The sequence below is a fragment of the Empidonax traillii genome, unplaced genomic scaffold, assembly GCF_003031625.1.
Source record: "Empidonax traillii isolate 1590-97213 ecotype Southwest subspecies unplaced genomic scaffold, ASM303162v1 scaffold205:size1172791, whole genome shotgun sequence".
NCBI lineage: Eukaryota > Metazoa > Chordata > Aves > Passeriformes > Tyrannidae > Empidonax > Empidonax traillii.
Window position 1 is genome coordinate 816,576 of NW_020955398.1, and position 27,004 is coordinate 843,579.

General features: G+C 43.0%; 2 protein-coding genes across 6 annotated transcripts in view; one reads left to right on the plus strand and one right to left on the minus strand.

Annotated features, from left to right (window-relative positions):
• Positions 1-2,414: 2,414 nt before the first annotated feature.
• Positions 2,415-11,625, minus strand: COPS4 (COP9 signalosome subunit 4). Its single transcript, XM_027887258.1, has 10 exons — positions 11,492-11,625; positions 10,363-10,442; positions 9,633-9,784; positions 8,281-8,384; positions 7,294-7,447; positions 6,008-6,158; positions 5,441-5,611; positions 4,011-4,126; positions 3,577-3,661; positions 2,415-3,109 (listed from the first exon to the last, which is right to left on the minus strand). Exons 1-10 carry the CDS (start codon positions 11,566-11,568, stop codon positions 2,976-2,978), a joined length of 1,224 nt encoding a protein of 407 aa, XP_027743059.1. The 5' UTR covers positions 11,569-11,625; the 3' UTR covers positions 2,415-2,975.
• Positions 11,626-12,040: 415 nt separating this feature from the next.
• LIN54 (lin-54 DREAM MuvB core complex component) overlaps positions 12,041-27,004 on the plus strand; it is a 42,550-nt gene continuing 27,586 nt past the window's right edge. For 4 of the 5 annotated variants that reach the window (XM_027887215.1, XM_027887217.1, XM_027887218.1 and 1 more), the window contains exon 1: positions 12,041-12,076. The gene's annotated coding sequence lies outside the window, so the exon portion shown is untranslated. Of the gene's footprint in view, positions 12,077-12,520; positions 12,602-27,004 lie in introns of those variants that run through there. The other variant, XM_027887216.1, reaches the window with a different exon arrangement.

Sequence of the window (27,004 nt, forward strand, 5' to 3'; positions counted from 1 at the left end):
ATCCCTCACCCTGGCCCCAGGAAGGCAGCATACTTCTCTCTGGGATGGGTCTGGGCGACATATAGGGCCCTCAGTTCCCCTCAGAAGGGAGTCACCGACTACAACTACCCTTCTTTTTTTTTTTATACCTGTGGTTGTAATCCGTCTTTTAGACAGGGCTGAACCAGGATGCTCTCCAGAGAGATCTTCTTGGCTGTCCTCTACCTGACTGTCTGGGTCCATATTCGTATCTATTCTTCAAGGGCATCCTGGGGGGTGATGGGGGTTGAGAGAGAGTTCTTTTACCTCTTCCATTAGGGACCTGTTTCCATTGTCCCCCATCAATTTGGTCTGCTCCATCTGCCTTAGGGCAGGAGGGGAAGGGCTTCGCCATCTCTTGTTGGACTTCCTTAGGGTTCAAAAGGGTTTGACTCCACCAGTCAATTTCCTTTTCACTCTCCCTAATGCACCTTAATCTCTCTACCTCTTCCTTAAGTTCTGCTACCAGGCACAGCAAGTCACTCACTTGCTCACATCGTACACAGCTACCTCCTACACCATCCTCTGGTACCAACGCCAGGCTCAGACACTCAGCACACCCAGAGACCTGGGTGGCTGCATCCTTCTTCGAGGGGAGTGTCTGAGCACACACACTCCTAGTATTAACAGCAGTAACAGCTTTTGTATTTCTGGAAACCATTGCTAGCTTTAAAAAGCACACTCACCTACGAGAAGTGGAAGCTGGTTGCGCCCTGCCTGCTTGAAATGCCTTGAAATTACTGTGCCACAGCCCTGTTAGTCTGATCCTGTGGGGTACGAGAGCGATCTTCGCTCATGCTCATGGAGGCTCTTATATAGCCTCCCCTAGCACTTGCTAATGAGCCTGACCCACCCCTCACTCACCTTAATCGGATCTGAGGAGGAATCAGGCCTGGGAAAGCCTGGCCAAGCCTGGGAAAGCCTGGGCAGCATCACCAAAGGTCATCTTGGTTTTGAGGCTAGAGTTGGCCACTTTTGGGTTCCTTCTTTCAGAAATGTTTAAGTAAAACTGTTTATTGCTTTGCAGAAATCAATCCTGGCCTGCGGGGATAAAAGGTATTCCACAAAGCAGCTGTGAACACACACTGGTATGGCTCTGTTCAACTATATTCTCCTTTAAATACCACAGCAAAGCAGCAAATGACCTGAATTGGAATGTATATGAATGGCATACCTGGCACACCTTCATCTGCAAAGGGCATGCTCCTCAAGAGCTGTGTGCACAAGTCAGAGCACAAGCAAGAAGAAAACAACAGGCTCCAAATTAAGTTATTATGTCAACATTTCACTTGAAGGGACAGAAAATTCTCAGCCAGTACCACTTCAAATAAGTTAGAAGGAATTTCCATTGAAAAATGTGGTCAAAATACTCTCCAGCCTCGAAAGGGAACACCATTTGTCATGACTTTGCTCTTCCTTTTATAATGCTGTTGGACTAGGATTGGACTAAGACAAATACTTGCATAGCAGACTAACATTATAACTGGGTCTAAATTAACTTGACAGTTTCTTACTGAGTAGCCTTGAAACAAGACACTTCTTTATGAATCTAGGTAAGAGTAGTAAGTACAGCAGGTGTGCACACTGTTCTCTCCTGTAGTAAAGATTTTTATTAAACATCAAATAGTTTTCTGCTGAGCTTGACATCCTGAAACCTTGTGAATTCCTTTCTTCTGCAATGTTTGCCTTGTCAGCCAACTTGGTTTTGTTTCTGTAAAAGCAGTTAAAGAGTTGAAAGACATGAAGTTCTGTGAATCCAAGGTATGCAGTTGAGTGGAGTGCGTTTCCAACATAATGGAGATAACAAAGCATAGAAGTCTCTGAACACTCAAATATTTGTCATGTTTTTAATTGTGTATCTGGGGAACCACAAGGATGGGTAAAGAGTGCCCAACTCCAGACTGATAAACATCAGAAGGGCCACTTTGATACTTTGCTGCTGTGCACAAGCAGTAATCTCAAGTTAGTCCTGCTTATCACATGACACCTTTACCTAGTTGTTGTATCTCATATAATTAAGTTGCACAGTATTTTCCTGCCACTCCAGCTGCAGAAGTTGTTCAATCTTTTGAGTGCAGAATCCCTACCTGTCAAAGTCTCTTGCTACACCTCCAGTTTCAAAAAACCACTCCGGATACTTTTGTACTATTACCAGTGTTGTCCTAGGAAATAAAACAAAGAGCATGCTTGGCTTACCTTACTCAGCATGTTCTATGTTCTCATTGCTTACCATATCACTGCAACAAGCTCTCTTAGCAACATCATTTTTTACCTCAGCTCCCAGCACAAATTACTCTGGGCCCTGCTGCACCACCAGTACAGGAGAAGGTCAGTATTTCCTTCAAGTTAAGATTTCAAACTTGCATTTTATATTAGAAAAAAAAAAAAAAAAAAGAAGCTGTTATACATTCAATGTTTTCTGGGGCTGAAAGTGACAATTACAAAAATTCTACTTATTTCCAGTTACTGTTTAAGAAAAAAAATGAAAACAAAACCAAAAAGCAAACCCCCAAAACCTGGGTCCTTACAACACTTAAGCCAAATGGCTTGTCTTTATTACAACTAAAAGAAACATGGTGCTTCTATTTTCATAGCAGGATTCAAGCATCACAGGAAGTAATGGGCCACAAAGCTCTAACAATACAGTGTGTGTGTGGGGGGGGATTAAATAAACCAAACCCAAATCTTGCTGTAGACATTACAGCTTCCTCCACATGAAACACAGAGTTTTCAGGACAGCAGAGTGTAACACAGAGACAGCAACAGCATCATTCTAAGCTCAGACAGCATTCTAAGCCTGTCACACCAAACGTGGTATCACCTAATTGTGTCCTAAGCCATAGTGAAAGCAGAACACAGGGAAATGAATGTGGGTTATTTGTTCACAGTCCTGCTCAGTTCCCGTCTTCCAGCACAGCAGGCTGTTGATGGCCTCCACTTGGTCAATGGCTGCACAGTCATTGAGCCATCTGGGCCTCCATGGCTTGCGCCGTCCACTCTGGGGCTGTCTGACTTATCTTCTCCAGCAGGTTGTTAACTTGGAAACACAGTGACTGAATCTGTTTGTCCCAAGTTGGCAAAGCCTCACGAGCTGAAAAGAAAAAAAAAAAACAAACAACCCATACTAAACAAAGTAAGTCTTAGCAAATCCCTTGCCTCTTCAACTGCAACCTTTCTAGCTGCCACCCCACCTAATTCACAGAGGAAGCTTTCCTTGCAGCTACATCAGGCTCATTTCAGTATCCAAAAGCTACCATTATTTTGGCTGTTACAAGCCTGACTCCTGCACTGGAAGTAGATTTGAACAGAGAGCTTCCTGGTGAGCCTGTTTCTACGAGGAGACTGATGGAATAAATTCACACTTTTCTGTGGGTAAAGCGTCAAAGGTTCTCCCTCCATTACAGCAAACCCCGCCACCTCCTGGCTGCAGCGAGATGCAGCAAGCTCACTTCAGACAAGGTATTAATAAACTTAAATTTCCTTAAAACTGTCAAACACCATTTCAAAAAGCTCACTCTGAAAGGTGCTAAAAAAGTAAATTACTGTGGTTGAACTTACTCTCAAAATGAACAATTCCATCAATCTGATCAATAAATCCGTTCATGCGACCCTCAGTTATCATCTGAGAAGCAATCTTTTCTGCCTGGAAGAGTAAAGAAAATGGTAGAAACTTCATCCATTCTGAAAAAAGTTAAAAATTACTAAGACTTAACAGCCTTATAGGCTTTTCCACATTTGCACACATTGTGGGGAAGGAACCTATAGACAACACTAATCATGAAATAGACATTATCAGTGGCATCCAACTCCACTATTGCTCATTCCACATGGTGCACCATGACACACAATGTGCTAGGTACTCAACCTTCCTCATAACATGCAATATTTAATTATTTCCTGATATTTAACCACTTTTCCTAATATTTACCACAGCTATTTTCTCGAGCTGCTGATGCTCCTTGTTTAAAAAAAAAAAAGTAGACAATGGATACCTTGGCTGCTGGGATCTCTAGTAATGCTCCGAGCTCTTCAAAAGTAATGTTGTTGTAAAGCTTGCTCGCAGATAGTAAGTTGTGTTCAATAACAGCTCTGTCCAGGATACTGGAACCTTAAGGGTTAAGATGAGGAAAAAAAAACCCCAAACCATAGTGTAAGATTTAAATATTGGTTTATATTGTAGAGCAAGTGAAAAAGCACTTTTTTTTTTCCAGTGTTACATGTGCAGAAGGTCCAGATGCATCTGCCTCATACCAATGTTAAGCTACAAGAGACAGTGAACAAAAAGAAATGGACAGCACATGGTTGATTTTAAGACAGATAGCTTAAATCCTTTCATTTAATTTCTAGAACAATCAAGTGGATCCCTTGACACAAGACTCAATGAGGGAGTTTGACCTCCTGTGATCAGTTCCTAGCTTGCCAAAGGGAAAGACCATTGCTTTGGTTTTTTATTATTCATTACAGCTCTTAGGGGTACAATTAACTTCTTAGTGTTCTTGTGATAGACCCTTATCTAAGGGCCCATCACTGTTGACTGAATAGTTTAACTCATTTGCCCTTTAACCTCTAGTTGAAGATAAGCACATTATTAAATATCAACTAACCTGCATTCTTTAACTTCTAAGGACAAACAGTACAGGTTATAAATAAACAACAAAATGACCCAAGGAAAGGACTGCATGAGACTGTTAGCAAGTATCTTTAATGCAGTTTTCACTTCTGCAACTACATGGTTATTTATTTGTCCCTAATCAACAATTATTGTCCACTAGGAAGATTTTCCTGGTTCAGAGATATTTCATGCTTATATTATTTTTCCACTTCATTACTCTTCTAATGTAATAAACTGAGACCAGCGTGTTTACGATTCCGGTGAAGTCATTACCAGACATTATTTCTCACTATTCGGAGGTTCCAGAGCTAATTAGGTGACAGTGAGACGGTCCAGAAAACAATTTGCATAGTGTGATGCTCAAATCATCCCCTCACTATCTGTCACATTCCTGTCAAGTCAGGAAGCAGTTCAAATAAATTATCATCTACACAGACCATTTATGGCCTATGTGCATGTCACATGTTTCTAGGTGTCCTATTTATAACAGTGCCTTAGAACTGGAGAAGCTTAGGACAGAGACTCAGTTAGGAATACCGGGAGGTTGTCAGTGAAGACAACAGAGAAAGAAAATTTGACAAGTTATCTTCCAGAGGAGTATTTCAAAAATCTAAATGGCAAATCAGAAAGATGAACTTTAGCTAACAAGTTTTACTATGCCCATGAGGGTTACATGGTGAGAAAATAATTTTAAAATAACAATATAAACAATACTAAGTTTTTTTCCATTACACTTCTTGCCTGAACTAGGCCAGTCTTAACTCCCATGGATGAGCACCTAACATTAGGAGGTTTTAGAGAAATACGTACCGTCAGCTGTAGTTGCTTTTTGGTGAGGCATCAGCATAGCTGCAAACTCTTGCAGTTGATTTCCACGAATAATTCTGTCGAGATACATTTTCTCCAAGATCCCATAGGCTGCAAGCTGCTGGCATCTCTCATCCTTGAAGAGCGTAGCAAGCATGCGAGAACGCTGCTGTCCTAGGGCAGTCAGGAAGAATCCTCATAAATGACCACCAAAGCAGCAAGCATTCAGAGGTAAACAGCAGGAAGTTGTCATTTTTTTCCCCTCAATACACTCAAGTAACAGCCAATGAAGCTGTATTAAGGAAGGAATTTGGTTGTGCTCAGTTCCAAAACACTGTTTGCCACTACCTTCTGCATTTTTAGCCAAGATGCCACCTTTTCACTGGCAAAGACATTGAACTAACCCATCTCCGTGCTAGCAGATGCCAGTAGGCAATTCTGACAACATGTTCACAACTTTGGATTCTTCAACAAATCTTGGTGCAAGATAGCTCCAGACAAGTAATACACAAGATACCCTGCTTCAGGGAAAATAGCTATGTTGAGGTTTTATACAAAAATGTATTTTACCTGCTGATGCCAAAATAGTACAATGCAAAGCATGCTTCAGTGCCTCCAGTCGCTCAGTTTCATGGACTATGCTCTTATAGGACAGCTCGTTGTATCTTTGGGCAGCCTCAATGAACTTTCTTCTGTAATCGAGAACTCGAGCATAGCAAACCTAGAAAGGAAGGATGTCTCAGAAAAAGAAAACTAGCAGAGGTGGCTGCATAAAACAGGTGTGCAAAAATTGCACATTATCAAGTGACAGCTCCCATAAATATTGCTCTTCTGCATCCTAGGGAAATCTGTGTCTTCAAAGAATTAGCTTGATTTGAAAAGTCCTTGCTAAAGTATCATGGAAAGCAGTTAAAAGGGCATTTCCCACCACTGTTCACATGGTAAATATTTCAAACGTCTAAAGGCCAGAAACTTAAATAAATGAAATACTGTACAGCTGATACTGTACTTATGTAAGATTCCCCTTCACTATTGACACTGACAGGTGGCACTTAGGTAGTAATTTGTGTGTTTCAAGTGTTTGCTTTTCCCTTTCAGAGCTGTAACAGTATCTGATGTTTCTTCCTCCCTTTGTGCTTTTCTACAATTTACATAAAATATTTACACTTTCAACTGAGTGCACACTTTAAGAAATAGCATGAGGGGAGAAAAAAGGGAAAGGGAAAACCAACAAATCAAAGCCACTAGACACTGAGTTACACAGCTCATGGCACACCTGGTTTGTGTTGTAGAATTTCAAACACCATCCACTTAATCGGTACTGTTACACTGTAGTCATCACTGCTCATCAGTTACTAAACTCATTTGAGAAATTTGTATATGAACCACGTACACAGTAAACCCACAAATAAGCAGAAAGGTCAGCAGTTAATTAACTACTTAAAATCTTAAAGCTACTTTTATGGATGGGAATCATTATCTAATTACTTGGGGTGGGTGTTGGGCAGGGAGGTCTTCCATCGTCCCTAATTACTGGATGCGATTTTTTTCTTCCTCTTAGATTTACAAGACAAAGGTGGAGGCAATATTTTCAACAATATTTCAGATGTTTTGAAGCTTTCTCAATCAGTAAAGGAAACTGGCATTTAAGAAACCTTTACAGACTTATCTCTACATCACAAGGAAAGAGATGTTTCATTATTGGTGTGTCTCTCAAGCTCCCAAAACCATTTAGAAGCTTTTCCCTTTGTCTCTTTTCTCTTTATGAAAGTTTTAGTGGCCTTACATAAAAAAACCATCTCAGTGTGGAATCATCTCCCTATAGAAAGAGAAAGCAATAAAGCAAGTTAGACAACCTTATAATGGATTTGCAGCTGCTCATTAGTTGACTCATTCTGCAGCAGGGAAGCTCGATTAATATAGGCTTCTGCCTGAACGGGGTCATCATCCTCCAGATACAGCCTGGCAATTTTCAGGTAGGTCTCCAGTTTATAATCTACATTGTACTGTCTGTAGAGAAAGAAAAGTAAGTGCTTAGAGTTGCTCCAGAACTACCCTTGCTCCTAACTGTTCTAAACATATATTGTGATTCTCAAGCACTTGGTAACATTTGCTTTACCCTGCTTTCTTCTTCCCTAACACCAAAATTAGCGCTCTCTGTTTAGTGTAAGGAAATTTGAGATGAATGCTAATATAGAACTGGCCCCTACAAACAGCAGTAGAAATAATGCTGTCCACCAAGACACAAATGTACGTTATAATAATATGATTTTTGTGGATTGGAAGTTTGCCACAAGTGGTGAGCCACTTGAGTTAAGAAGAAAACTTGCAGTGCAAAGCCTACAGCAATTCCTTCTGCATGCAGAGAAAGAGGATAGGAAGGACAGCCAGAGAAAAGTAACAGCAAGGGTTCTAAATCTAAAAAATCCAAACCAAACAAAACCCACTCCACAAACACACAAAAGAATCCTCTACTGTATTTGCTAATAACCCATTTCAAACTATGTCTTCATTTTGAACTGAGAAGGTGGACACATGGAAGAACTGCCACCTTTCAAGAACCTTTCCGTAACCTTGGAAGCATTTTTGCAAAATACTATTAAAAAGACTTGTTTATCAATAAGACTAATTATTAGTGCTTAACTTCTGATGCAGGATTTTGACCCACTAAACTCTTACTGAAATATACATTCATTGAGCTATACTTCTGTCATCTGACAGAAGTCTGGCCTGAACTACAGCAGCTCTGGGAAAATATGCAACCCAAAAATTCTCACTCGCTGATCTAGTTAAGTACAAAGAGAGCAAGTACATGTAACAGCACAGAACCATGCGTAACGTACTTTTGCCCTGTTTCCAAAGGGATCCCCACCAGCACTTGTGCTGCATTTCTCCAGTCTTCTTCTTTCTCATAGATCGACGCAAGATGTTGCCTTATTGAAGCGACCTAAAGAATAATAAAATCAGTAGCAGAAACTAGAAGAATTGAATGGTTCTGTATTAACTTTCACAGTATTTGTTCGTGTTCCTGTATCCCCTCGACCTACACTCCACCTTCACAGATACAGCAACCTGCACACATGCAACTCTTCCCATGCAAGGAGTCCTGTGTGGGATTCCTGGACAGAGTTTTAATACCAAGCTTTTTAAATGAGTGCTGGTTTGAAGCACGTCCACTTCAGCTTGTGACAACATAAAAGGAGGTTATCATCAGGGAGTGATAAGTAGTAACTGTTTATAAAGCTTTTAAAAAGATGAAATGAATCTTTCAAGAACTGGAGCACCAAGATTTACAAGCCATTTATTGCAGTTACACATCATATCAGGCCTGTGAGACATGAATGAATATGATTAGATCCTAATGCAGAAACTTCTGCTTTGTAGAGCAGCTGTCAGCGGGTAAAAGTGCTTACAGCCCAGGTTTTAAAAGTGGAAGTGTAGGTAAAAAAAAGAAATCATCAGATATCTTGGGTTTAATTTATGCATAATCATGACAACATGAGGCAAGCATATTCAGCTCAGACTTAAGAGGAGAAGCTGCTTAAAAGACAACAGATAAAGTGAAGAAAATATAAATCAAGACAGAAATTGCCTTGCCTTTCTTCTCAATACTAGGTCCTAGAGGCTTTTTAGATAAACAGCCTCTCAGATGATGATGCACACTCATACAGCAAAACACAGAACAGAACTGGAAAAGAACTGCAGCACATTCAGTAGTCTGCTAGAAATGGGATTTCAAGAAAACATTTTTTCCTGGTAAAATGACTACGGCTGAACTAAACACACACAGAAAGGTTGTTTATTTCGAAACAAAAGCTATCTGTCAAGATGGATGCTCTTTTCATCACCTGCCTGCCCCAGTACTGGGGCAGAGGGCAATACAATGAGTACCAGTCTGTCTCTCAACAGCAACTCCAAGCTCAAGTATTGTTTCATTGTAAGCAGCCATTTCCTGGTAGCAGAGGAATTACATGCCCAGCATCATGATGAAGTGATTAAGCCTGTATTCTTTCCACAGTCCTAAATACTCTCTGCAGGTTTTCCGTGTACAGGAACGCCAAACTGAACTCTAAGTAGGGGTATCTGTCTTGAACAGCTTTTTTAAAGGCTTAAAATAGTCAGCAGATAAGGGGGATGAGGAGGGGAACCAAAGCCAAACCCTCAAACCAAAACCTCCTCATCATTGATCTCTCACCTGCTCTTCAAATGAAATAACTCTAGGCTGTATCTTTTCCAAGGTGAAGTGGTAGATTTCTTTGGCTGTGCTGTCAGGAAGACTTGGAAGATGGGTACAGAAATCTGTCAGCAGCTGACGTGAGATCACCAGACTGACATTCTCGTTCACCACTGGGTCAGAGATAAAAAGAGATGCAACACTTGTCAATGCTTTCACTATAAGTGATCATTTGCTTTTAGAATAAATTTGAATATTCCAATTTTTAAAACTGCATCCAAGTGAAGGGGATTGTTTTTAAAGGTGATTTTTTTTTTCTTTCAGAAACTGTTTACACTACAGGTCACCAGACTTCTAACCCCTGACAGACAATAATGAATTTTTCACAATTTACAATTTATAGCTTAGGCAGGTGTTTCATTCTGAATCGTTGTCCTCAGTTGCTGAAATATCTCGGACAAAGTAAACCCTTAGGCTAAATCTCACTAAGTTTATTCTCAACTTTAAAATAATTACAACAGGTGTAATTTACAGAGCTGCTCAATATGCCAAACACTCAATACAACACAAAAACCCCTTAACAATTTCATTCCCTCTGAACTTCTCAGTGAGGTGATGACAGTTCCTCTTCCTGTTGTGAGTTCCAACAGGACCTAAACATCATGTGTTTATGTAGCCTCAGGTAGAGCTTACAAATATGCAATCCCACAGACCTCTGGCCTCCACTCAGCGTGTAACCAATTCTACTTACTTGCTTCTACAAAAGCTTTCAAAGCTTCAAGTTGTTCTACACCCGACAGCTGAATGGCTTTTTCCAATATTTGACGGTATCTGTCCAAGATTAAAAGAAAAAAAAAATCACAAGAAGTTCTGCCTCTCTGCTTGTTTTCTATTTCAGAGCCCTAATTTTTATTTTCTATATTGCCTTGAGGTGGCAATTTTCCTGGAATTCACCTGGAATTAGTATCTGGCTTTTCTTAAAACCCAGGACTAGATTCTCAGACAACATAGCTCATCATTTTGTTATCTGGGGATATAAGTGCAATCTTGAAGGTTTAAAAAAAAAAATATCCTATGCCTAGGACAGTGAACAGAAAAAGTAATGAAAAGTGTTATCGTTCATGGGTTCAGCCTAATAAAGAAAAAAGATGTCCAAAACGGCACATTCAATGAGACTGAGAAGCAGTGTTGTGAGTGAGGGGTGAACAGCATGTTATATCCACTTGACAAGAGCACAGTGCAGACTGTGCACTTTCAAGTGTTTTTTTCCTGCAAAAATGGCAACTTAGAGCTCATTAAACTTTGCCTCAGCGTTTGCGACACTGAGGAACTGCTACATCCACGCTGAAGCCATATTTTAAGGGGGAAATTTCCAAGATTTTACACGTCAAGTCCTAGAAGTGACAAGCCCTCAGGCTCCCTAGAACACAAGCAACTGGACTGGGACTCGAAGAATTCCACGTGGCCGATCCGCATCTCTCGGGGTAGTAAGAACCTATGCGGCACATCGCGCCGCAAGCACTTCAACGCCGAAGGTTTGCCATCGAAAATAAAAAAGTAATTAAAATAATGGAAATAATAATAATAACAATAATAATAGAGTCGCTAACATATCTATGGCAGCAGGGGCAAATAAACTCTCTGACCTATCGTTGTGGCACAGCAGCCGAGCCCTGAGGGGCGGACGGACACGCGGGGAGCCCGTAAACAAGCAAAAAAAAGAAACTGCAGAACGACGAGGTGAAATCTTTCCGTCTCCTTTTTATTTAAAGCAGCGCGACCGCTGTGTAAGACCCGCCTCGGCCCTCCCAGGGCCCAGCACCTCCCTCTCGACCCCGCTCCGGCTCGCACCCCTCGCCCCCGCCGCGGGGACGACTCACTTTCCCGCCAGGTCCTTGTGGGAGCCGCTGGAGTTCATGAGCTGCGCCAGGTCCAACCTCACCGCGCCCGCCGCCATCTTGGGAGCCGCCACCGCCTCCTCCCACCATGGAGCCGCGCGCGCGGCGGCGGTCACGTGATTAACGGGGGGGGGCGGGGGGGAGAAGAGCGCGGGCAGCGGGAGCGGGACGGGGCTGCGCCGGGCGGACCCAGCGTGCGATATCCCACGGGATCGGCGCGCGCGCGCAAATCCCGCACGCGAGGAAAGGCCGAGCCCTCCTCCCTGCCGCCTCCTCCTCTCCTTCTCGCGGGTGGCGCCCGCGCGCGGCCCCGGAAGCGCCCGGCGGGGCGGGGCGGCTCCCGGAAGCGCGGAGCGCTGCTGCGCCGGCGGTTGCCAGGGCGGCGCGGCGCAGTATTATGGGATGCGGCGGGGGAATGGCGCGGGGCGCGTGATTTTGAACAAACGCGGCGGCGGGATCGGCACGGGCGCGGCCGCCGCCGCCACCCCCGGGAGCGGCACTGGGGGGGCGCCGGCACCGCGGAGAGGCACTGCCAGCGCGGGAGGAGGGAGAGCTCCCGCCCGCCCGGTGAGTGCGAGGGGCGGCAAAGTGGCGGCAGGAGGACGGGGAAAGGGGTGCCGGGCACGGCTGACAGCCGCCTCCCGCCGAGAAGGAGCAGGCCCGGCCTCGCCGAGCGCTCTGCCCGCGGCGGACCGTGCTCCCAAGTGACCCCGGCGGTCTTCCCTGCGGGATGGCGCGGACGGCCGGTCCCGGCTGCCCCTCTGCCGCAGGGGCGCCCGCCCGGCGCGTCCCGTCCTGTCCCCGCCGCTCGCCGGAGGCCGCTGCGCCCAGAGCCGTGGCGGGGCGGCGCGGTCAGAGCAGCCGCGGGGGAGCGGCGAGGCTGCCCCTAGGAGCGGGGTCTGCGCGGGACGCGGCGGTGCGGAAGGGGCCGGGGCTGGCGGCTCTGCGGGGCGGTGCCGGGGCGGTGCCGGGGCGGGGCGGCGGGGGCAGGTGCGGCGGGGGCGGGAGCGGCGGTGACGGGCTGAAAATGGCGGATCTTTCGAAATGCGGCGGCGGTCGCCGGCGCTGACGGGCCTGGGCTGCCCCCGCCAGGTGAGACCCGGCCCGAGGGGCGCGGTGTGGGGGGGGGGGGGCAGCGGCCGCGGTAGCGGCTCCGCGCAGGGCCCGCGGCCGCTGGGGCTCGTGGCGCCGGGCCCGGGGCCGGCGGGGCCCAGCTGCTCCGGCCCACGGGACACCGCGCAGGGCCGCCCCGCGGACTGGGCTGCGACCCGGACCGGCTGTCGGAGGGGCCCGAACCGCCCCCAGGAGCCCCCGGGGCCGCGCCGGGCTCGGTGCCGGGCGGTGAGCGCGTCCCGCCCGTGTCATAGGGGCGATGGCCCGGGCGCTGCCCCGCACGGCGAGTGCGACGCTTCCTTGGCTCGTCCAGGGTGTCAGGGCGCATCTGTGCCTTGAGCGCACCGCTGTCCGGCCCTGGACAACCCCCGAGCTCCAGGAGAACCTGTCCAGTCCTGGGCTCCTCAGGTCAACAAGGAAAAGGAGCTACGGGAGAGGGTCCAGCAGAGGCCACAAAGATGATGAGGTGTCTGGAGCATCTCTCTTATGAAGAGAGACTTTGGGAGCTGGGCCTGTTTGGTCTGGAGAAAACTGAGAGGGGATCCAGTTAATGCATATAAATATCTCAAAGGGCAGGTGCTAAGAGGATGGTACAAGACTCTTTTTGGTGGTGCCTAGCAGTAGGATGAGGAGCAATGGCCATAAACTAAAACAAAAGAAGTTTCACCTCAACATGGTAAAGAACTTTTTTATGTTGAAGGTGGCAGAACACTGGAACAGGCTGCCCAGGGAGGTTGTGGAATCTTCCTCTTTGGAGACATTCCAAACCCACCTGCATGCATTTCTGTCACCTGCTCCAGGTGACTCTGCTTGGTCAGGGGGTTTGGACTAGATGATCTCCAGAGGTCTCTTCCAATCCTGACGACTCTGTGATTCTATAAATTTAACTGGACTATCTTTTGGGATGGTCCCAGCTTCTCTCGTCACCACTCTTGTGTGTTATGAGGTATCTGTGATTCTGTGATTTGCATTCAGAATGTGTAATTAATTATTTGTGACCATGACTTTGAAGCATGTTGTGTACTAATTATGTAATGCTTGGTATTGAGGTTTTGGGTTCTGGAAAGCACTGTGGCATCCAGAGCACGTGCAACTGTCCACTGGAATATAGAGAGAAAGCTCTCATAGCTAAGATTTCCAGTGAAGAAAGAACAGATATTTAAATGATCTTTCATTAGATTCATCCTTCTGAACAATTGCTTTAAATATATTACAGTTATTATAGGAAATACTGAATATAGAAAAATAATGTGAAGTATTCTTTGCAATGTTTACATACAGCTGGCAATAACAAACAGGCAGTGAATAATTGTGCACATGGCAGCTTATTCACAATAGCTTTTGGCTTATGGGAGGCAAGAAGAATAGTGAGTTAGGAGCTGAAAACATTTCTTCTGTCAGTGGAATCCTTTTATTCCTCAAGACACCCAGTTTGCATATCTGTCAGCAAGCCGTAACTGTTGATTACATGCCTGGTATGAATCTACAGAGATGTATGGTTGTATTGCTCTGCAGGCCAAACACTTTTAAAGGCTGGCTTAGAGAGTGTGTTAGAAAAATACAACCCAGCTTCTCTAAGTTGTTTAAAAACTACTTCATGCTTGTTGTAATGCTGTAAGCTTGGAAAGTTTGTTGTGCAAGGTTGGTTGTTCAGATTATGTATCAAAAACGACCTGCTGGTGTGTGGTTTGCTTATAGTCCTGTGATATTCAATCTCAGATAGTTGGTAACTGAATGCTCTGAACAGTTCAGCCAGAATTCTCAAAAAGGTTTAACTGCTTTCAGGTTCACTGTTTGCAAACCACAGGTCGATATGAAGTGTGGTGAAAAGAGCTGTCAGATTTCAGCCTTAGAGCCATTATTATCTCACACATTGGGATATTTTAGGTTTGGAAAAGCAGTCAAAGGCCCCTTAGGTTCTTTTCCCTTATATCTGTTTGAAAAATATTTAAGGAGGGGGGAAAAAAAAACCCTAAGGTAGATTGGGGGTGATGTGTGTTTTGATTTCTGCTCCAGCAAAGAACCATGCTTCTTTATTTGTCACTTGTTCCTTTCCTATGTGGTTCTTCTTCACGTGCTGTCAGAAGCACACCCTAATATCCTACAGTTTGTGTACTGTGACAGTAGGATGGTACTATGGGGTACTTTATGGCAACTACCTAGGGGACAAACTCACAATTGTTTGGGGATTTTTATTGTTATTATTAGTTTCAGGAGCTCCCAGTGAGAAGAGGAAAACAATTCCTGAATTCTTGATTTGAGGGTTTGTATTTTGCCAGACTTTATGTTTGGGTAGCTTGGTTTCCTCAGTTGCTTAGAAAACCAATAAGCAGCATGTGGCTTTGAGTACAAAGTGACCTAGCTCGCTCACTTGACAGCACTACAAGTATGAAAAAAATTGTCTTACATAAGACAGAATAAGACTGATGGGATAATCCCTTGATCAGATGGGGTGCACAGCTACATAATGTAAGAGATTCAGGTTTGTCATGTTCCAGATCTGGATGTAGATTAGTGGCTCCTTAACTCATACAACTTGTGTCTCATTCCCCTTCAGGAGCCATCCTTCTGCAACCAGACATGTTGCTATCCACATGAGCGTTATGTCCTTAGCTTTGGGCTCTGCTTTGATCTGTTGTACGAGTTCTAGGTACATACCCAATCCCCATCTCTATGGATTGGCTGTTTTGGATGTTTTCCTTTGGAGTAACAGCAGTTTCTGTTACAGATTCAAGAAACCTATCTGAAAAAGCTTCTTTAGATGTATCTGTTCTTGTAAAAGATCTTTCAGTTGTGATTCCTTGGTGCTACTCTGGTGCTGTTAAACTTTGAACTGAGCTATCCAAGCATGTTTACTCACCAGAATTTGCTTGCTACTTTGTAGAGAAATTTTCTTCCTGGGTTGCACACCTGTGTCAGCAGCATGGAGAAAATGGGGCTGTGCCAGCCCACAGTTTGGTTTGAATGGCTAGCTTTGCTCCAGCCTGGCTCCTTCATCTGGGCTACCCTTGCAGCTACATAGATGGCTGATAGCATAAGGAGGAGGGAAAATGTATGGGAATGGATGGGCAGATGCCAAAGGTGGACAGGAGACCTTTAGCAGTAGTGCTGACTTAATACACCCAGGGAATTGAAATATAAGGAGAGTAATGCTGTTGATCACATGCACACCGTGGTCAAAGTAGCAAATGATGTTATTTGAAATAACAGTGCAATAAAGGTATTGCTAGGATATTTCTGACATTAAATACTATAAAATTGTATCAGGTGCTTGTTTTTGTTAGTGTATGATTAGCAGTTTGTTGACTTATAATGTTTTTTAGCTTTTGCTTTTCCTTTGAAAATTATAATGGAAACATAGATTACTCAGAACTTGCCAAGGGAAGAAGGATCTCCTCATAACTGGTATGTGGAGAAGTGGTTAGAAAGTTTGTTGTGTTTGTTTTTCTCTGTCTATTCTTAAAAAGAAAGCAGCTAGCACCTCTGTTATAAACATCGCAGTGATAACATGAGTTTAATCAGTCTTTCCATGGAAAAACCCAAACAAAACAACTAAAACCAAACAAACACCAAAACAAAAACAACAAAGCCCAAAACCTTAACTGTATAATATAAAATTCTCATATACGCTTGATAACTCTCAGTTTGAACATGTAAGAGTTGCCAAGTTGTGTACCTTGCCCATTCTTCTGATCTGCTGCACACAGTTGTTTGTGTGGTATGTCAGGTAGGGAGCATTCACTTAACAGCATGTAGAGTAATGGGAAGGGAACGGTGTGCATTGGTTGAATAGGGTATGGTTGCCTTGGGCACTGTTTTGCAACTATAGATGGTTAATTTGTAGTAGGAGAACACCTGATATTTTCCTAAGTGTTCCTCGTAACTGTTGGAAGAAAGATTGGATACTTACACTAGTTACATATTCAGTGTTTTATAAGGACTAAGGCTGGAGATTTTTTCTTGCTATAGTTTGCCACTGGTATTGTATTTGATAAATCTAGAACCGTGATCCTCTGGGAAGCATGCAGGCAAACTGCTTCCCTGTCCTGTGTGGAGAATGGGAAAGAAAATGGAAATTATTTTGTCTCTGTTCCACTTACATATTTTGTTACTGCGTTAAAGCTATTTGCTTTCAGTCTGCTGTTACATATGCAAATATGGGGAGTTTGCAGTCTTAGATGATTAATTTTTTCACTTACCTTTGTTAATCATAGCGTCCTTATGGATAAATCTCTTTCTGGTTTCATTACTGGTATTTTTTAAAAGTGATCTGTAGCTCAGTAAGCTTAAACAAAAGAGACTGTTGAGAAAACAGTGCTGATGATTTTGTAATTCTTTGCTTTACAACAAAACAAACCTTTCTGTTTTAAAGACAAACTGTAGAGTGTCAGTGAGAGTAAGGAAATGGAAAATGAATAAAATTAATTTTACCCATTATTGAAATGATAGCAAAACTGAAGAACAGCAGCTAATTAGGAGAGTGGTAGTACAGCAAGATCACCTGTGTGCAGTTGTGCTCTTTCACTGGATAATATGCCAGCAGTACAGGCTGAGTCTTGGGTATACATGTGCTTCTGTGGAGGTTCTCCGAACGAATGAAGACGTACCTGGTGTCAAGAGATTCTTAATAAATACATTTCCTATCTTTTAGTGCCATTGCTCTTTGTGAATTTCAGTTGCCTGGAATAGTTGATGTGTGCTTGTTTGTGTTTGGCAAAAAAGGATGAAAACACAGCAAACAAGTAAATTTACTAGCACTTTATTTTATGGCTGTTTTTTTGTTTATAAAGTAACTCAGTGAAAGGATTTGTTTCTCTAAGGTATTTGTTTTCCCTTTGAAATTGACTTAGGCAAACCAGTGACTTCTTAGTTGCAGCTTCTTTCTTCTTTTCATAGATAGATGTTCTAAATCACTTGCACTAGCAAGCAGTCAAGAATCTCTGGAGACCATGAGCCTTTTGCTGTTATGTGGTGCGTTCAGTCTTTTCGTAAAATAGGTTTTGTCTATTTGCTGGGTTAATGTCTGGAACATTAAATGAAGGGTGGAGTTTTTTTCCGTTTGCAAAGAAGAGTTCTGGTGCCACTGCTGTGAACTGGTCACACTGAAGTGATCAGCAAGGCTGTAGTCAGTTTTGCACCTACAGTGGTATTAGCGAAGTTTGTCACTTCTCTTTTCCTGTGGGAGAAAATGTATATAAGCTATGGATTCTCCCAGGACAGAAGCAAAAAACGTGCAAGAGGAAAGCTACTTTTGAATCTTTACTGTTGCTGCTGTAATGACTGAGAAAAATAAGGGCTCATTCTTTCTGTTGAACAGGAAGGTGAGTTTTGGTGTTACTTCAGCAAAAAGAAATAGGTTGAATAAAAGGTTTTGACAACTTAGCCTGGATTCTTGAAAAAAGAATCTTTAAGGACATTGGTATCACGAGTTGTTACATTTGCTTCTACTATTTGTTTTTAGCTGCAACATAAGGTCTTAGTTGTCCAGATCATAAGAGCTTGAGCTGTTATGATCTGGACAGATGCAGATGCATTTTGCACGAAGATCCCATAGTCACCTATAAGTTATATTGCTGCTGCTCAGTTGATTTGGATAGATTGTCCAGTTTGACACAGAGCTGCTTGGCTGCATGCCCTGAACTGGATTCTGGAGGAACTTAATGAGGTGCTGAGACACCCTCTGGTTCAGGTGTGTCCAGCTCTGTGGGTATGTGGTGCTTTTACCTCTGTGTAGTTGTGAACAAGGGCAGCTGAGTCACAGCAAACAACCTGCCAAGCTGCGGGTCAGCTTTAATATCCCCTCACAGATAACGATGTTAATCTCCAGTCTTGCAAATTATGAATTTACAGTTGGCAAAAGCTTCTTTTGTGTATAGAGTTGTCTTAGAGGTAGTAGAGAGGGAAGCTGTGAGCTAGATCTTGCTACATAAAAAAAGCCAAAAAACCTTTTTTCACTGGAAAAATGCAGTTAAGGCTTGGCATATAATTTTTTCTTCCCTTACTGATTCTGAGAATGAGATGAACATTGTGGATCTGTGTCAGCTCAGTGTGGTGGGGACTTGTCCAACTGGTGGTCAAGCATGTTTGCCATAGAAGTCCAATTTGGAACAGTGTTCTGTAAGGACAGAAAGGGATACATTGAACAGCATGGACGGTGCATGGGAAGAATTTTCTCTACGTGGCCTTGGTGTGCTGTCTGGAATAAAGCATCTCCTGGGACAGAATAAGATACAGTGTCAATATCTCACTGTCACTTTTAGCATATTGAAAACAAAGGTTGTAAGAGATGGTGGTCCTAGTCACTGAAATGCTTCTCTCTGGCTAGTCCTGTCTGTGAGCTTTTGGGTTTTTTTTGAAGTGTTTATCCAAAACTGTTGGTTTTCTTTACACCTACTGAAACTTACTCGTTTGTGTTTCAGAAGCTCTTCAACCCTTTATGATATGTCACATGAGACTTCAGAGGTCTGAGAAGCCTTCATTTGAAGTGGCCCATGTGGTTCTGGGGCAGAGATGAAGATTCCACTGAAATTCCCACTTTTCCCATTGAATTTGATCTCCTGACTCAAAATCTTAATTTGAAATTTAATTCCACAAAAGTCAGTCGGTTATTGCACAGTCCTAGTTATGTAAATAAGCTTTCCCAAAAATAACATAGGGATGCTTTATCTAGAGATTAAAGTGGGAAGGAGGGGGTAATAATGTTTTTTGCCATCTGAACGAAGTCACAGTTTGCCTGCAGGTGAGTTATTTATCTTCAGCTCAGCCCTTCTGCAAGTAAATATATTCTGCACTTGTGAAGTGTTGTCATGTTTAAAGCTGATGGAGCTGCTGAGATCTGCAGCTAGAAGCATGTTTTCTCACAAATCACTGCAATATAACTGTTGGAGCTATTTTTGCTTTTCTTTTAATGCTCCACTGGACTCAAAAATTAAAAGAGCCAACTTATATTTCTAGGATAAGCTTAAAAAGCAGTAGTGGTCATAGCAGCTTTCACTGCTCTTCAGATCTTGACATCACTACCCTGAAAGCATTGTGGTTTGTGGTCTTAAGATTTTTACCTGGTTTTCATCTCTTTGTTCTCCTAACTGCAAACAGAATCATGTAGTTGCATAAGACACGTAAGGAATTAAGTTTTTAGGACAAAATGCTGTTCTGTACCATATTTGAAATGAAATACCCAACTGAAATCAGTGTGTGGGGGGGGTTTGTTTTGATTAGAATGAACTTTATGTATTGTACTTTCAGCTGGGCAGTGCAGGTGTAGTGTAGAAGTGGTACACTGCATAATCATCGTTCTTCCCAGCTGGCAATGTGTCAATAAAAGTGGTAGGTTACAATTCTGTTGTGATTAAGTATTTCTCATAAACACGTGCTAAAATGTGCTCGTGCTCAAATTGCTGGCAACAAGCCTAATCTTAAAGGTGCACAATGTGATAACACCTGAAAGTCTGTAAGGAACTTAATATCAAGCCTATGAAGGCAGTTTTCATGCTTGTTGTTTTTGAGAGTGTTCTTGATGTGATATTACTGTGTGTTCTGAACTATTCTGTAGCTGTGCAGTCAAGAGGTGTTCAAAATTTGGAAAGCAAGACCTTTATTTCAAGCTATACTTCAGAGTCTGAAATTTGCAGTGTTTGGGCTTGGTGATAAGTAGTCCTCATGTTTCAGTTTTTGATTGTTTTTTTTCAGTCAAGAGAAGTTCACTACATGTTTATTCACTTTAGATTCTTATTGCTTAATATTGACCTCCTAATATTAAATACAGAAAATTAAATAATTTAAAGTGTGGTTTGTTTTTTTTTTTTTTTTGTCTCACCACAAAGTTTGCATAGGCTTAGAAATACTTCATTAAATGTAAAGGCCCTGGAATCTACAACCCCAAATTTTGGGTTGTTCAGGGCAGTGAACACCTTCAGAATGTGTTTAATGGTTGTAACACTTGTGCGGTTCTGTGGTTTAGCTTTTGTCCTACTGGACTTTGTGGAAATGACTGAAACTTGCATACAAACCAAGAGAAGGGTGAAGGGAAATGTTCTGATTTTTAGTTTCTATTTTATTTTTAGTTTGTCTAAAGCTCGGTTTGAAAGTAGAACACTGTTTCCAGTTACAAAAGGCAAACTGAACTGCTTTGAAGTATTCTGCTGCAATGAATGTTATTTCCACTTCTTTCCTGGAAAGTTGCTCTGAGTATTGTGTGTGGTAAACAAGCAGTGCTTAAGACTTTAACCCTACCACGGTAAAAAGAAAAGGAGGATGTGCTCTTCAGCACACTCTGAAATTTAGTTAGCACTGGTGAGGATTAGACCCTCAAAGGGCACCAAGTAGTTGTCAAAAAGCAGCTTTATCATCAGCTTGCTGATCCTGGTGCATCTTTAGAATTACACGGAATTCTGAGGTTTTGACTTTCTGTGAGCCACAAGTAACAAATGCTGAAAGTGTCGATGATTGAGTAGATAGATATCTCTACAAATTTGAAACATAGATATGGCTTGAAATGCAGACTAATATTATTAAAATGGTAGGGATTTGCCCTTTTCTTAATGGACATTTAACATGTGAGAGCAAGGGAATAGTTATGAGCCATGCATGGGAAAGTAATTTGACCTTTAAGTGGCTTAGTTTTCTAGATACTAGTGATTCTGAGCAAGTGTTTGGAATTTTGTTGGGTTTTGTTCCGTAATACTGCTCAGTACCTCATGATGGCTCGAATGTTCTTCCTTAATAATCTTTTGTAATAGATGGTACATTTGGGCCATGTGATGTTTGCTTGTGGTGAAAAGGAGGTTGTCCAATCTGGAGCTAGATGTGTCAGTGTTTTGCAATGCGGGTTTTCTAGGAAGCAATGCACTCACGTGTGCAGTGTGATTCAACCATTTGCAATTTGTATGACATGCTTTTATCAAAAACTTAGTTGTAGCTTTTTTCCTGTTTCTCTCTACCTTCCATTTTGCCTGAAAGGCTCTGGCTCCTGGGGATTTTTGGTTAGGTACTCTATCTAAGGTCCTTGTTAGTTTAATGGTAAAAATTGCTTTTGTACTTTGTGTGTGTAATCTAATTTCTGTGGTATCATGTTGTGATTCCTGGTATGTGAGAAATAACTTTGATATGAAGAAAACAGCTATAGGTCACAGGATAACTGAGTCTTAAAGTATATTTGGAGCAGCTGTTGTGGTGAAGGAGGAAGATACAGTCATGTAAACCATTTCAGTTTTTAAGACAGTAAGACGTGAATTTTTGAAAACTTTAATAAAATATCTTTTCTTGTTTCACAGCATATCTGCAAAGAACATTGTCTCATTCTCCCTCTGTGGGTTGGTTTTTGAGGGGAGAGGACACTCATTGTGTTTTAACTGTCGTTGACAGTCTTTTGTAGTATTATATGTCAATTATAGCAGCATGGAGAGCTTAGTAACTGTTTCGTGGTTAAATAATTGCAGCATGCTTTTTCCTCCTCCATCCTAAGAACTGGAAAATTAGCAAGATGAATGGGAGTAAGTCAGTGAATTGCTATTGCAGTGCAGTGTTTTCATTGGATCGTACTTCAGTATTGCTGTTGTTGCAGCTTCCAGCTGCTCACTCAGAATGGTTGGGATTGGAAGGGACCTCTGAAGGTGATCTAGTCCAACCTGCCTGCCAAACATGCAGGTTGCATGTGTTGGTATCCAGGTGGATTTCTGCAGAGAAGGAGACTCCAAAACCTCTCTGGGCAGCTGTTCTAGATAGTGACTGCACTGTTCCTGACACAGCCCAGGATACCATTGGCCTTCTTGGCCATAAGGACACACTGCTGGCTTGTGGTGGTCTTGGCCACTAGAACTCCCAGGTCCTTCTCCACAGACCTGCTTTCCAGCAGGTTGCCCTCCAGCCTGTACCAGTGCTTGGGTTTATTCCTCCCCAGGTTGCAGAACCCTGCACTTGCCTTTATTGAATTTCTTTAGGTTTCTCTGTGCCCAACTCTTCAACCCGTCCAAGTCTCACTGAATGGCAGCACAACCTCCTGGTGTATCAACCACTCCTCCCAGTTTTGTATCATCAAACCTGCTGAGAGTACTCTGTCCCTTCATCCACATCATTTAACAAGTTGAACAAGACCGACCCAGTACTGTCCCCTGGGGAACACTGTGAGCTACAGGCCTCCAACCAGACTCTGTGTCTGATCACAACTCTTGAGCTCTGCTTTTCAACCGGTTTTCAATCTACCTCACTGTCCACTTACCCAACCCACACTTCCTGAACTTGCCTGTGTGGATATTTTGGGAGACAGTGTAAAAAACCCTGCTGAGGTCAAGACAGACAGCATGCACTGCTCTCCCCTCTTCTACCCAACCAGTCATTTTGTCAATGAAGGCTGATTGATTGGTCAAGCATGATTACCCCTTGGTGAATATGTGATGACTGCTCCTGGTTAACTTCTTCCACATGTTTAGAGGTGATGGCCAGGATAAACTGTTCCATCACCTTTCCAGGGACTGAGGTGAGACTGACTGGCCTATAGTTTCCTGGGTCCTCTTTTTTTCCCCTTTTTGAAGACTGGAGTAACATTGGCTTTCTTCCAGTCTGTGAGTGTTCTCCTGTTCTTTCAAAGATGGTGGAAAATAGCTTAGCACTAATATCTGACAGCAGATCCCTCAGCACTTGTGGGTGCAATCCCATCAGGGTCCATGGATTTGTGGGTGTTAGGTTTGCTTAAGTGATTTCTAGCCCTATCCTCCTCAACCCATTAAACATCTTTTTTCTCCAGACTTTCTTCTCTTTGCTCCAGGGTCAGGGATTCCTGAGAGCTGGCCTTAGCAGTAAAGACTCAAGCAGAGAAGGCATTTGGTAACTCCATCTTGTCTGTGTCCTTTGTCGCCAGGGTACCCATCTCATTTAGCAGTAGTCCCACAGTTTCCCTAGTCTTCCTTTTGCTACTCATGTACTTGAAGAAACCCTTCTTGTTGTCCTTGACATCTCTTGCCAGATTTAATTCCAAACAGACCTTAGCCTTCCTTGTCATGTCCCTGCATAACCAGACAACATACCTATATTACTCCCAAATGGCCTCTCCCTTTCTCCACATTCTTTAACCTTCCTTCTGTTTAAGTTTTGCCAGAACCTCTTGCTCATCCATGTAGGTCTCTCACCCCCCTGGCTCGATTTCTTATTCTTGGGAATGTACTAGTCTGGAGGAAGTGATGTTTCAATATTAGCCAGCTTTATTGGGCCCCTCCAGGGCTTTGGGCCACAATACTCTACCAAGCAGAAGCCTGAAGAGACCAAAGTCTGCTCTCCTGAAGTCATGTTGTCCCCACTGCCTGAGGGTCTTGAAGTTCACCATTTCATGGTCACTGTAGCCAAGGCTACCTTGGAGCTTTACATTCCCCACCAGGCCCTCCCTGTCTATGAGCACAAGGTCCAACACTGTACCTCTTCTCACTGGCTTCTCTTATCACTTGGGGAAGGAAGCGATCAACACATTCCAAGAACCTCATGAGTTGTTTATGCCCTGCCATGTTGTCTCTCCAACAGACATTTGGGTGGTTCCCTGTGAGGACCAGGGCTTGTGAACGTGAGGATGCTCCTGTCTGTCTATTGAGGGCCGCTTTAGCTTGGTCTTCCTGATTGGGTGACCTGTCTGTACAGGTGACCCCTACTGTAATGTCACCTGTCCCTACTGTAATGTCACCTGTCCCTGCCCTTCTCTTAATCCTGACCCATAAGCTCTCGGTCGCCTTCTTAACATCCTCAGGCAGAGCTCCATGTGTTCCAGCTGGTCACTGACATAGAGGATGACGCTCTCTCCTCGTCTTTTATGCCTGTCCTTTCTGAAGAGCCTGTATCCTTTTGTTCCAACACTTCAGTCACAGAAGCCATCCATCCCAAGACATCTCCATGATGCCAGTGAGATCGTATTCCTGCAGGTGTGCACACACCTCTAACTGCTTTTGTTTATTCCATGTACTAAATGTGTGGGGGCATAGAGGCATGTAAGAGGGGTCCCTGATGATTTACTGGCTGGAATTCCTTTGTGCTGCTCTTCGGGTTCTCTCCTGCTGACTTGCTATCCATCTCCAGGCTCTGGGCATCTCTTGCTGGTGCTGACATCAAAAATCCAATACCTGGGCACAGCTTTTGCAGACAGGTCTGCTCCCTGTCCCAGGAGAAAGGTCTAGGCACTGGCACTTGAGGCCTGGTGATTTTAAACTGCTTAATCTCTAAGTATTCAGATCAAAAAAATCGGATTTTTTCCAGCCTAGCAGCCTTCGGGAGTTTACATATCTGCCACTATTGGAGAGGGGGCAGATAAGCAGAAGCTGAAAAATTTGAAAAACCTATAAGCCCCTAAATTTTGATTGCGTGTGGTTGACAGTGTCTCATGCTTCTCAGTTAAATCATCAAGGATCCATTTTGTATTTCCCCTTCTTCCTCCTGCTCTTGCTTTTGTTCTAATGAATGGCTTTAGGATTGGAATAAATTATGTTTTTAAACCTTAACTACTTAAGGTTTAAGTATGATGATTTATTTATAAATGGAACAATACAAATATTGTGGGATTTTTGAGTTTTAAAATCCTCAAATGTGAGCCATGGCATGCTGATAGTCCTCTGCTCCACCTTGATTGGAAAGAGGAGGGATGGTGTTGGCACATCTTTGTCTTAGCAGTGGAAATGCCAAATGTTACCCCTTTTGTACTGTACAGTGATACTGTATTATTTGTATTCCTTTTTGTTTAGAGTTAATTGTACTTGGAGTGAACAGTTACTGGTTAGGTTGTCCGCTTTTACTTCTCTGCAGGTTTCCTGCCTCATTCTCCCCTTTCTTGAGGGCAGGCTTCATTGTTCTTCTCCATACTTCTTTTTAAGGACTTTTGCAGTTTCTAGCTTGGGAAGTTGAAAATACTTGCTGGTGCTTAATAGCGCTTCACTTAATTGTGTGTATGTGGCCGAGCTTTATAGAACTACTAACAGATACTGCAGTATCTGGTAAAGATACTTAGTTTCAATTAGCATTTGCTCTGTGTGTGGCAACAGTTTTACCGATCCCGAGGGGTTACATTCGGCAAAATGTGTTTATGAAGCTTTTGATTTTGAGTGGTGTGGGTTTGTTTCGCACGTCGAGGTGTTCATACAAAAGCTGTTGCTGATTTGATTTCCTTATTTTCTGTGATGTTTGAGAATTTAGTTAAAAAATGAATGTTGCCAATGACTTCAGGCAGGTCTGACCAGTGTTCTTGAATCTGTCAAGTTATAGCAGAGTGTTCCCATGGCTGAGCACCACCAGGTCTGTGCTGTGCACTGAGAAGGGAATGAGAAGGGGTCTGCTAACGATGATGAGTCCCATGGTCTGCTGCTTCATTCTGATGACCTTGCTAACATGCAGCACCTTCCCAAGGCTTCCTGTAGAGTTGGTCTCAACAGCCTTATTTCTGTGTAATCTGAATTTATGGACAGTTTTACTTGCAGTATGTTGCCTCTCTGATGGTTTTGTAACATATCACTGTATTCAAACTGGTCATGGTTGCAGACTGGAAGGTTAACTGTTCTTCATGAAATAGAGAACATTTCTGGATCTAATAAGATGCAGTTACGGTGAAATACAAACATCCCTATACCTTGCATTTTGTTTACTTGTTCGCAGATCACTGTGCTTTATGATACTGTTTTTTTTTTATTTTTGTGTTTTGTGTGGCAGCTTTGGTGTTTTATCCACAAAAGTGTTGATATGATCAATCTCAACGCTTTTAACAGAGTTTCTTAAAGATTCTGCAGTGGCATGCTAGTGACAAAGATAAAAAAGCTCAAAATTCACAGGTACCTGTCAGACGCCATTTTGTGTCCTTGCCAACAATCCTGGCAGTATTTATCCTCTTCCTTATAAATCCCCTTTACAACATCATATATATATTATTCTTTGTGAATATCAAGAGTAGAAATCTGTTCTGTGAGTAGGATGATCATAGGTGGCTCACTCAAGCTGAGAATTTCTCCCTGTCCTCCTCCTAGCAGTACCTAGCATTTTTCAGTCTTGTTGGTCCAAGGCTTTGCTGACAATATGCTTTAGTCCCAAATTTTTTATATGTGTTTGTCTGGTTGAGTGTCCTGAGCTGAGGTGTGTTCACAAGTCTTCATTGCGTGAATTTCTTCTTGAACTTTTAATTTAACTGTCTTTTGTAGGCTAAAATTATCTGTTTAGTAATCTGATCCTAGGATTTTTGTGGAGTTCCTCAGCCTGATAATGTGCTCATACACTTCCTTGGCCTAGATTGTTTTTTTCTTCAGGCTTTGAGTCAAGTTAAGTGTAAAGATGCATTTTTTCGAGGGGTTGTAGGTATACTTCTTGCATTATCAAGTACTCAAAGCATAACTGCAGAAGTGAAGGAAGCTTTCAAGGGTTTTAAATAGT